At 38.8% G+C, this 12,427-nt stretch overlaps 2 protein-coding genes across 2 annotated transcripts in view; one reads left to right on the top strand and one right to left on the bottom strand.

The window, feature by feature from the left end:
- The window catches only part of LOC149287587 (nck-associated protein 1), a 53,971-nt gene extending 49,039 nt beyond the window's left edge, over positions 1-4,932 (bottom strand). The window contains exon 1 of the mRNA XM_089492675.1: positions 4,912-4,932. The gene's annotated coding sequence lies outside the window, so the exon portion shown is untranslated. The remainder of the gene's footprint in view (positions 1-4,911) is intronic.
- Positions 4,933-7,382: 2,450 nt separating this feature from the next.
- LOC149287586 (dual specificity protein phosphatase 19-like) lies at positions 7,383-11,348 on the top strand. The gene is made up of 4 exons (XM_089492793.1): positions 7,383-7,608; positions 8,940-8,986; positions 9,285-9,437; positions 11,124-11,348. Exons 1-4 carry the CDS (start codon positions 7,383-7,385, stop codon positions 11,346-11,348), a joined length of 651 nt encoding a protein of 216 aa, XP_089348919.1.
- Positions 11,349-12,427: the final 1,079 nt, after the last annotated feature.

Genomic DNA, 12,427 nt, shown 5'->3' with positions numbered 1-12,427 from the left:
ATTTGGACATTGACCAAGCAGGCCAGTACATTATTGTGGCTATTTCTGTTAAAAATGCTAGATGGTTATTGTTTAACATTTATACACAAAATCAGCCAATTTGTAAGATCACAGCAAGCAAAGCTGAACTTGGGGGTTAACCATCCACGCTTGGAGAGTGCTTACATATTGTGTCATGCGATTGATTATAAGACGATCCACCCAAATTTGAATATTCATTTAGAAAGAAAAAAAAAAACCCTGAATACAAGACTACCCTATATGAAAAAAAGTTTTATTAGTTAATATTAATTCACATGTAAACTATTTTTTCATATTTAATAAAAACTAAGATCGAGAAAAGTGCAATTTTTTGTCTTTATTTCCTTTTATTTGCCAACCTGTCCCCCAGTTATGCACATCTGCCCCATGGCTTGCTCCTTTGACCCCCAGATATGCCTTATACCCCCCTATATGCCACTCTGCACCCCAGATATGCCACTCTGCCTCCCTGATTTGCCAATTTGCCACTCTGCCCCCCCAGATATCCCTTATTCCCCCCATTTGCCAATCTGCCCCCCTGATATGCTTTATACCCCCTATATGCCCCCCCCCCGACTTACTGTTGCATCTCTGAATCCCGGGTGTCAAGTGGGGGGCAGCCGGTGGATGTCTGCGCGCAACCTGCACTGCTACCCGACACTTCAGCCGGGGGATCTATGACTGAGCAACGCAAATACGGTAATTTCTCTCTAAAACCATAAACTGCTCGTTTTGGAATAAATTTATGGCAAAGTGAACATGCATTTTCACCCCAGTGGCAAGAAAAACTATTGACAACACTGGATGAGCGACAGCAGCAACTTTGGTGGACTTTGAACAAACAACTGTTTTCAGAACCCAGTCCTGTTAATGCACTGTTGCTGTCATGATGTTCCTGTTATTGTATAATTGCTGCATGTTGTTTCTGTTATTTTTTGTTATCAGCATTATATTGTATTGCAGCTCATTTGCAGGTGCACCCCTCACTCATATAACCACACTTCTGTGACCTCTACTGTGCATACAAATCTCACCATTCAATAAATTCCATGTCTCACCTTCCCTAAGTTCAAATGTAGTGGCCACATTGACAACAGACACTCCCCTGTCACACGCAACGCCCTATCGGCCAAAGATAATGAAGAATGAACCAATCTGTGTTGTCTTTGTCCTTAAAAAGCTTTCCATCCAATAAACAGTTACTTGCACAGTGTAACTGTTGTTACTGGTGGTAAGGGTTCATATGTGAGACTTTTCTCAAAGGGGAGCACAATTACTTTGAGACCCAAAGTAGCTATCCATCTGTAGCTGACTCACACTACAAGGAATGCGGCAGCGATGGTCAGGGTTCCTGCAGTTGACCCCTGGTTCAGGCTCTATTTATTTCAGATAGACTGGGTGGAGGCCTCTCTATCTAAGGAAGCTAAGGCCAACCACTCACAATGTCCCGGTCTCCTTTCCCTCAGGCCTGCTGCTTCTCTTGCATCTTCATGTTCTCCTGTCTTTCCTCTTAGTTGGCACACCCTCTCACCAGTTTGAAGGAATGGGGGAGAAGCTGTCTCCGCTTCTCTTTCTCCACGAATCAGAGTACTTCTGCAAAAGAGCAGCGTCACGGCCAGAGCTCCTTATCCGTTCCTCCAATGAGAGGTGAGGGTGCGCTCAGAGGCTCTACCCTTTTGCTGAAGTGTGCATGGGGCCTGGTTCACAGAGGAGAAGACACGGGGAGAAGCAGATGAATGCACAACAAAGAAGATGGAAAGACAGTGTCAGTGAAGAAGGTAGGAAAACACTGAATGGAGTGTGAGTAAGAGTGAGTGTAATAAAATACTGTTTTCCCCTCTACTAATGTATTTTTTTCTTGTTTACCATTTCTTTAAAATACCACGGAGCTATCTGGGGGTGGCCAATAATCGGGACAATAAGGGACACTGCCCAAGAGGTCATGAAGCCATTTTACAACTAGCACAGCTTGGGGACCGCACCCAACCCAAGTCGATTCTATAAATCATCTCTATCAGTTCAGCATTGTCTAATCCATTTTCTTTTACTTTACATTCATCCTTTATGCAACAAAAATGACATGAATTCATGATTAGTTATATTTTGTTATTACTATTGTATGTGTAATGTTTTTTATTTCTTAAAGAGGCAGCTTAGTGCCCCATACAGCAGCACAAAAGAAATATGCATAATAATGTACTTTTATTTTAGATACTTATGCATCTAAAATCAAGGTATTGCCACAGAACTTTTATAACTAACAATAACTAATGCTTGATGCAAGTGCTTTGCTGTCTCCAGACTGTTTTTGCATGAAATTATTCCATGTGTACACATTTTAAGCATTCTATCAGAAAGCCTATTGATGAGAATGACAGCATCTGCTTGTACTGTATCCAAGGGATGTGCTCAGCCCACACCCAGTTCTTAAACTTTAAACAATGTAAAACTTGTTTTTCTGACATTGATAACACTGCGACTTATTTAGAATCTAAATAATTAATTCCTTGTAGCACTCCCTAGGATGTCACAGAGGATTAATTAACACACCTGGAACTAAACTCTACAATAAGAACTAGGACCACGGCGACCAAAAAAATTATAATTTGATGTAAACTTAGGCCTTCGGCTTTTGTTTCTAATATGGTTGCAAAGTGCTGTGTAATGGAGCTATTTCTTATTTAGTTTAAAAAAAAACAAAAAAAACAAAGGTCATCCAGATGTAGACCCTTTGTTAACTATGCCTTGGGACATACTAGTCACACTTTACTGACAAAGCCCAAGAGTGTTTAGGGTTATTGGCACTCATACAAGGCAAATTCATCTGTTCCAAGACAGTCCTTACAGAGGAGAACAGTACACATTAGCTAATCTCTATTGCTAGATATTCCAACTAGTTTATATGCCTAAAGTGTAAAAACTAAATTTACGGCATGCTTAAAATTAAAGTATGCTCATTGATATACGGAAAAATATATGGACACCTGACTATTACACCTATTTGAGCTCATTGGGCATACCATTCCACGATGGGCATTAATATGCAGTCCTGTTCACACCTTTGTGGCTGTTCCAGAAGATTTTGGAGTATGTCTGTGGGAATTTGTACCCAACTCAGGCAAGGGAGTATTTATGTAAGGCACTGGTGTTCCAATCAGCTTTCCAATTCATCCCAAAGGTGTAGAATTGGGTTAAGGTGAGGGCTTAGTGAAGGCCCCTGAGTTTTGTGCACAGGGGCACAGTCATGCTGAAACTGGAATGGGTCCTCCTCAAGCAAACAATGGTCTAAGAGGTCTTTGCATGCAGTAACGTTAACAATACCCTACACTGGAAATAAGGGGCCTAGCCCAAACCCTGAAACCTTGAGGCTTCAGTAGAGCCACTGTTGCTCCCCTTACCACCAAAAAAACTGTTGGGAGAGTGGTATCTTCTGTCTCCCTTTTTTCCAAACCCCGAGATGCATTGCTTCTGTTGAGGACAGGTCGTCTTCCAAACTCCAGAAGAGTCACAATAGACCCCAATTCCCTTGTCTTCGGAAAGTGTTAAAATACCAGCATTTTAAATACCGCGGGGTGTCTAGTTTTCAAACATATATGGTTTTCATGGGGTAGATTGAATTGGCCAGCTTCAAAGATGTCCCAAATAGGACATGGGGAAAGGATTACCAGATTTGGGAAAAACTGGTTTTGAAATAACAATACACTGCTTGTATGTATTGCAAAAAAACATAAAACCATTGGGTTTTTCTCAACTCAGGACAAATACCAGAATCTATTTAGCATGTTTTGTTCATTAGCTTTTGCAGATGAGTAAAATATTTTTCAAATTTTTCACCATATTTTGTTTTGTAGGAAATTAGATGGTGTGGTCAAAATTGGTATCTGAAGAAAGCCCTTCTTGTTTAAAAAAAACCAATGGCAGATGTTCATACACTTTTCCTAAAAGTAGGGTTTCACTAATTTAGATTTATATTTCTGACATGAAGCTCAAAAAAGTAAATATCAAGAGTGGTCTTGATAGGGACGCCTTGATCACTCTTTGCAGAGACATGTTAATTGCTTCTCCCTGGAGGCCTGTACCATATGGCTTTGGGGTTGGTTTTCTTTTTAGTCCAGGACTGCCCTAAGGGTTGGGTTGGTTTGATATTCTGATAAGAGTTCCTCTACAATTGTAAGTAAGCAAACAGTTGAGATGCTGCTAAAAGGAGGACATACCAAATAACATTATTTGGTATGTCCTTAAATGGTTTTAAATGTTCCCTGTTCTTGATCAAGTTAGTCTTATTCTCAATTTCGTTACCCTGAAGAGAATTATGGCTCACCATAAGAGCTAAGAGTAAGTTCTAAGGGAAGACTAGGCACGAATCTGACATGGCCTTTGGTGGTATAAACATATGTTCTTGTGTTACTTGTAGTTAATTGGAGATTTTATCAAGCGGGCAAAACTTAAAGAGTTCTTTGAGTAAGGATTTACTATAACAGGGGCGTCCAAGTTTTTTCTGCAGTGGGCCACTTCATCAGAATTGTATACGTGCGCGGGCCGCACTCATTTTTCACTGCGAGAAAATATCGCCTTTAATAAAATATGCAGATTAAAATAAAGTAAATAACACAAAACCTTTACTTTTCTTCTCACTGATTTCTGGGCCTAGAAAGTTTTGTGACTACAAATTCAGGATTCAGGATAATTAAAAATGAAATAGTTTTATTCTAGGGATACACCGAAATGAAAATTCGGGACCAAAACATTCACGGTTCACTTAGGCTAAACCGAAAATGACCCCCCACCTTTAAAAATAATAATAAAAACAAAAAAAAATAGCAATATGACTTGGCATGATAGGACTGTGCTTGCTGTTAGCAATCACACTCATGCCAAGTCAGCCAGTACATGCTGGTACAGGGTGGCTGTAAGTGATGTGCAGACCCCATACTGCTGGCAGCATCAATACACAAGGGGGACAGCTAGCTAGGTTTCAGCATGTACTGGCTGACTTGGCATGATAGGAGTGTGATTTCTAACAGCAATCACAGTCCCATCATGCCTAGGTTCCAGCACTTACACATCCAACCAGTAAATGCTGGAACCTAGGCATGATGGGACTGTGATTGCTGTTAGCAATCACACTCCTATCATGCCAAGTCAGCCAGTACATGCTGGTACAGGGTGGCTGTAAGTGACGTGCAGACCCCATACTGCTGGCAGCATCAATACACAAGGGGGGCAGCTAGCTAGGTTTCAGCATGTACTGGCTGACTTGGCATGATAGGAGTGTGATTGCTAACAGCAATCACAGTCCCATCATGCCTAGGTTCCAGCACTTACACATCCATGCTATCACACACACGCACACTCATTCATTCATATACTCATTCATTCACAGATTCATTCCCTCAATCACGCATACTCATTCAAACATCCTCCCCACCCCCTTACCTGCACTCGAGGTGCGGCCCGCGTAAGATCGGTTGCCCTGGCTGCTGATCTTAAGCGGGCCGCACCTCCAGGTCTCGCGGGCCGCATGTTGGACGCCCCTGTACTATAAGATAGGTAAGTCTCTGTTTCACTCAATGAGTATGTACTGGCTTTACAAAATGTGAGTACGGCTCCATCTTGTGGCTCAAAAATACATGTTGCATTAACACATCTGTGTTCAATTTTTCTTAAGATATTCAACACCTCTATGAAGAAGTAAACTATAGTAGAATGTTAATGTTTAATAAATCATTTACTGTTTATTTTTATAGGCTGGCTTTTCATAATACATAAGGGGCTTAGTGCGTTGCAATTATGCTGCCCATGTTAGAGCCCATTGGCTTTTAACATTCCAAACTACAAAATCAATCTGCTAGTTCAAGAAAGCAGATGTGCCCTTTGAGGTTTTCAGCATTGAAATCATATTTCAATCATACAATACTTTTGTAAGTTTAGTTTCTGTTGAGAAACAGATTACCAAGAGCTTGTATGAGTTTAAAAAGGCGAGTAGAAGAGAGTAGACTATTCATCAGCAGGAAAGCATTGCTATTTAAGTTAATGGGAGCGCTTTCCGAACACGCGCACAGGGACCTGAACAGACCCTTGTGGCATTCCTGAGTAAGTGCTGGTAATGACTGGTCGTGAGTATATCATATGCATGAAAATGTGTTTTGCCAAACACTTCTCCTACACAGCAGTTAGCTGGTGAGGAGGTATGCCAGTGATGTGCCAGGCATCTCACAGAAAAACAGTCACTTAATAAACAATGATGTGCCTGGCACAGGTTCAAAGATGTCCCAAATAGGGCATAGGCACAGAATAACCAAAATGGAGAAAAAAAAACACACTTCCCAAATCCGGCCTTTTAGACGCCAAACAACCAGACAAATCCATGCATGAGTGGTATCGCTGTACTTAGGAGATGTTGCTGAACAAATATTGGGGTGTTGTTTGATAGCGACGTATATCAGAAGCTATAAATCCACACCTGAATTATAATTTGTGTGAAAAAAGTAAAAGAAAATTACTAACACAAACTTTGGCAAAGGCTGGTGGTAGAATCTCGTGCATGGAATTTGAAATATTGATGGTGGTAAATTGCATTGGCCAGCTTCAAAGATGTCCCAAATAGGCAGAATGACCAGATTTTGAAAAATGGTTTGAAACAGCAAAACGCTACATGCACTTTTTGCCCTATAACTCAGGGCGAATAGTAGAATCTATTTAGCAAGTGTTTTCATTAGCTTTTGTAGATATGTAAAAGATCTCTCAAATAAAAGTGAAAATGCTTTTTTTCAATTTTTTATCAGGTTTTATTATTTTTCATAGGAAATTAAATATGATCAAAATGGTATCTGAAGAAAACCTTTCTTTCTAAAAACAATATATAGGAGAGGAGAAGATTACCGCTAAACACGAGCACTGCCTTGGTCACGAAGGGTACAAAAACTAAAAAAACAGCCTGGCCGTTAAGGGGTTAAAATCTATTCGCTAGCTGGAGAACAGATAGTGAAGCTGGCCTCCTCCTCATTGACATTTATATTAACTATTCTACATTCTAGAATATTCTATGCACGCGCAAAAATCCTACCACACCCGGTCCACCTGCCACCTCCGGTCACGATCCGAAAATAAAAGCGCTATCTACTTATCCCTAACGCACCTGAGGAAGAGGGGTACAGCATTGCCTGTTCCTTCACTTTTGGTCTAGAATAGAAACCAATCAGAACTGCTCATAGATTGACCAATAGAAAGAAGCTTAACGTGTCTATGCAAAAACACAATTTTCCCGTTTGTACAGGGAGCGAAAAGGATCAGAGGCGTGAAGATTGCGAGTGCAGCAGATGCAAATCACCCCTGCCGGAGACTGAACTAACACCCATGTGATGCACTCGCTGGGAGAGGAGATCAAAGGATTTTCTAAGAATAAACTCAGGAAACAATGCACCCGAGTGACAACCTTATCTGGGAAAAGGATCATAGAGACCTGGAAGGACTCTATGGTGCATACTGTGGATGACCCAGATCAGACTGATGGAGCTGGATGTGGCTATGTGCAGGATCTGAGTGTGGACCTGCAGGTTGGGGTTATTAAGCCATGGCTGTTGCTTGGTGAGTATGAAGAGCATGAAGGTACTCTGAGTACTTGATAGCATATTATGATGCCATGATATAGCAGTCAGATTGCACTCCATGAGTTGTGTAGGTTAAATCCACATAGAGAATATGATTTATATATAATATATTCTTTTTAAATAAGGACCTTAGCAAAACTCATTGTAAAAACAGAAAGATGATTTACATTTCAGCTCTAGAATACTTATTATTAAGGTGCGTTTCACCTATATTAAGATAAGGGTAAACCAACCATCCGTACATTTACTGTCAGTAAAAAGTAATAAAATAAATATTAAAAAAATATTCATAATTAAAACAAGCTGATTTGGTCAATAAATACCATTGACTCTCATTTTGGTCTCAGTCCATGTGTTGCTTAGTAGCAGCAAAACCTAATTTGAGTTGTTGGCAACTGATCATAATTTTGATTTTAGTGAAACTTTCTGATAGGCTGTTTGATCATTTTTATCACTTTTCCCCATAATATTTTCTTTGCCTTTATAGAGTTATGACATCACACTTTTACTAAGTGCATGAAAAAAATGCTCAAGGTCCGTGGTAAATTCATTGTAGTAAATTGTGATGAATTGGTGTAAGCCTACAAAGTTTATAGATAAGGAGTTGTGCTTCTACAGCATGAGGTTTAATGAACAGGGATAATTAAAGGAATATTACATATACCAATTAACAGCATTACTGGCTCTTTAAATCATATAGTAATCATTGGCTATTCCGTCTACATGCCTAACCAGGGGCTCCAAGCCAAGACTGTCTAAAGAAAGTAGTTTAAAATTATGGACCATCCCTAGTATGAAGAAATAAATGTTATCTTTCATTTATATAATGAGAACAGATTCTGTTGACGTGTGGATAATTTTAGCAGTACCAGGTTTCATGCTCAGTAAGAGAGGGGCTGCAGCATCTACCTTAGGTAAGTGCTTTGTTATTTTTTATTTTTTTTGAAGAATATATATTTTGAGTACTGGCAGAGTACTTTAATATGCATTATTTAGTGAAAGAACTGGGTTCTCGTCCTGATGTGACCCTGAAAATCAGAGCTAGTTACTTGGACTAACAGAAACAAAATGTGAAGAGTTAGAAGCCAAGCGTAGCCAGTATGCATTACCTTACGGACATCTTGGTGGTACTTTTATACTTCCAATGGATGACACTTAATGACCACGGTAAGAACACTTCATGTACATATTCCCCACAAGCCAACAAAAATATATTTCAGGATTGCGTAGATTGCTGCATATCCAAACGGCATTTAAACATATTGTTTCATCTTTGCTTGCTTATTATTTGGTTTGTTTTTTTTATAGGATCACAAGATGTTGCACAGGACTTGCATGTATTGAAAAAATACAAGGTATATATGCTTGTGATATTATAACGTTACCATAGCTTGGTTTGCTTTATCATTTTTCTTTATGGTCTTAAATGCTAGAAGAGGGTTACCATAGCGCTGTGATAATGTTTCTACATAATATCTTTGTTATTGGTGAAAAAATGCAAATTTTTGCATACCTGTTCTTTGCGGCATTCTTTATTTGGTACATTGTTTGCTGCAAGGTTAAACATTTGAATAAAATGTTACGTTTGGCTGTCAGTAAGAAATTCAGTATTTCATGTAGGAATCGTCTCTAACATGGTTTTCTGTTTTGTAGGTCACACATATCTTGAACGTAGCTTATGGAGTAGAAAATGTTTTTCCAAATGAATTTACTTATAAGAAAATCTCTATTTTGGATCTCCCGGAGACCGATATTGCATCTTTTTTCCCAGAATGCTTTGGTTTCATAGAGCAAGCAGAGATGCAGGTATAATAGAACATCATGTTTGTGAAGTATAGGGTCCGCCATGTAACATTCAGTACCGCAAACAATATATTTAAACATAGCAAACAAATAGGATTATACAGGGTTAAAGGTGAGAATATAATTAACCTTGTCAAAATAAAGCTGGTTTTAATGATCTTGGAAGAACATAAGAAATCATTAAAACTTAAGAAAAATGTAAATTTTACTAATTCACTAATTCCTAATACTAATACAGAACTAGGTCATTTATGTTGAAGATCTGAATTACTTTATTACATAGTTTGTATAGCCAGTGGTAGAACAGATAATATCCCCTTAAACCTTACATGGTTATGTATAGTTATTAGTGTTGAAAATAAGTCCACCAAGTTCAACCTTTCCATTGTGCCCCTTCCATGTGTTTGGAACAGAGGTTCCAAAATGTTTTTATCTTGGAACATCTTGCTACACTACCCCACAGATTATGGTATGCTGTTGTGATGTAATCCTGTATATGTATTTCCTGCTCAAATTCCATTTCTCCTTTATCGCTTTATGTTTATCGCTTGATGATAAAGAAAATCTTGAGCATCTGGCAGCCACAGACCTGATCTAATGATTAACCAGAATTCTGTATTTGTTATTGTAAAGTTCAATATGGACACTTTTTTCATTGCCCCTAAAAAAACTTGAAATAATTTCCTAGTGAGTACTGCAGACACACAACATGTCTTCATACAGGATCAGCTTTAGATCCACCTTGGATTATTTATTATAGATTAAGATCGTGACAGATAGTGTTGCACAAGTCTTTGTTGTGTGGGGTATCCTCTTCCCTTTCAAAGAATACATTACGGGTTACCTGAACCCTAGTTTGCATAGTGACCTCACTCAGGTTACATACTGCTGTTAACACTCCAAATAAGTTTCCATTTTATATTGAAACGCATTCATTGAGTATATCACTCAGTATATATGCATTCAAACCTGCTTCTATTGGCTATTGTATGCAGAAAACATGTTACTCGACAGAAGTTAAGAGCATTATTATTGCATTTGACAAATAACTCCAGATATGTAGCAAATCTTTTAAAAAAAAAATAAATAAAAAATAAAAGTGTAGACACGATAAAACTTTTTGTTATACATCCTGATTCTCAAGTTTGCTGTTATGTGTGTGGTTATATCTACCATGAAAAAAAAAAAAATTATGGTTAAAATAGCAAAACATGGTTAGGCCATTTGGGTGGGAAATATTATTTTTGAGGGTTGCAACAGGGCTAAGAAGCAATAATCGTGTGGGACTTGAGTAAAGGATGTTAAAATACATTTCTCCATAGTAAATGTTTTTGGTTTTTTTTATATACACATATGTTATTCAGTAATACTTAAAAACATTATACATGGATTTATTTCATGTATGGAACTGTAAAATATAGGCATTGGAAAAGGGTGTCAGTTCCATAGAGATTGGTTGTAATTGTGCGTGTTAGGTACATTTGGCGGGGGGGGGGGGGGCTTGGCTTTACATGCTGCCCTCCCTTGCAGATCAGCTTTAAGTTTGGGTGCATCTTCCCAAAATAGTCTGCTTCTAAATGCATATTCATAACTGTAGCAGATTCTCCTTTAGTCCATTTTGGGGGGATTAAAGCGCTGTATAAGTGAATTGCCGTTTTGTTTTTCTAATTAATGTTTTTATTTTGGCAGGAAGGAGTGGTACTTGTACATTGCAATGCAGGAGTATCCCGTGCACCAGCAATAATTATTGGGTTTCTAATGCACAAAGACAAACTTAGTTTTGCCAGAGCCTTTTCGCTTGTGAAAAATTCTAGACCTGCTATCTGTCCAAATCCTGGTTTCATTGAACAGCTTCATAAATACCAAGACTACTTGCGAAAACAGACAACTGTTGTACATGAGAAGACAGACTGACGGGAATCAACATATTCTTTATTTTCATAGCCTGATTGAAATTCATCCATAGCATGAAATATCTTTTCAGTTGTATTTTGGAACTGCAGTGATTCCTTCTATAGTTTTTTTAATTAAGACAAACTCAAGCCCTCAGATATATCTTCCAGCAAGGTCTTCACTCCTTGCTTTAGCAGTAATATTACAGAGCTGCCCTTGAAAGTTGACAATTATATTATACATCCTACACTTTAGAATGAATGCTATTTAATTTAGAGTATTAGTTATTCTACTTACATGTTTAACTTATGTTTCTGGTTAATAATGACCAAGGCCCATTTTCAACATTAGCAACTTTTTTATGTAAGTACTATCAAAAGATAATGTCATTGCAGTCTCTGTGTCTCTTGCTTAAAAATACTTCTATTGCTAGAATACCATTAAAACAAGTTTTTAAAACATTTGTATTGATTTTAGTTTTAAAACAATACTCCACAACAAACCATTGTGTATATGATATGTATAAATGTGTGTAATCTTTGTTCAATCTACGAGACGAATACACGATTGTGTTTCTCACTGCCATGCAGTGCATAAGTGTTAATAACACACAGGGAGAGGGACCCACTTACTGTGCTCATGAAAGTCTGTAGAGGAAATGATGTCAAGTGAACAGAACTTCATTAGCTTTGCTATAAAGCATCAGCTCAGTGTGGTATTTGAGGAGGAAACACCGGCTGCCGCTCATCAGGGGGTGTGCTCTAGAGGAGCAGGCTCGGTTGGGGAGATCAAAGATCTCCCTCCAACTGGCTTAAAGTCAATCAAGGGAGTGGGTGGTCTGGTAATGCAGACCTCTGATCCTGCTCCCTAGCAACGCGCATGGCAACTGATGCTGTGCGTCGGAATTTGATGTCATATCCCGGCGCGCAACACTGAAGCCGCGCCCACCACCTTACGCACTCACTGCACCGAAGGGAAAGTGACAGAAAAGGTAGGAAAACATTCCGTGAGAGTGGATTAGTAAGTGTGTGAGAGTGATGGGTGTTATGCTGTAATTTATGCTGAATGTTTGTAAATGAGTGTGTGTGTGTGTGTGTGAT

The sequence above is a fragment of the Sceloporus occidentalis genome, unplaced genomic scaffold, assembly GCF_023333645.1.
Source record: "Sceloporus occidentalis isolate IW3139 unplaced genomic scaffold, rSceOcc1.0.p SCAF_59, whole genome shotgun sequence".
NCBI classification, from domain to species: domain Eukaryota; kingdom Metazoa; phylum Chordata; class Lepidosauria; order Squamata; family Phrynosomatidae; genus Sceloporus; species Sceloporus occidentalis.
This window is presented reverse-complemented; position numbering and strand designations above follow the sequence as displayed.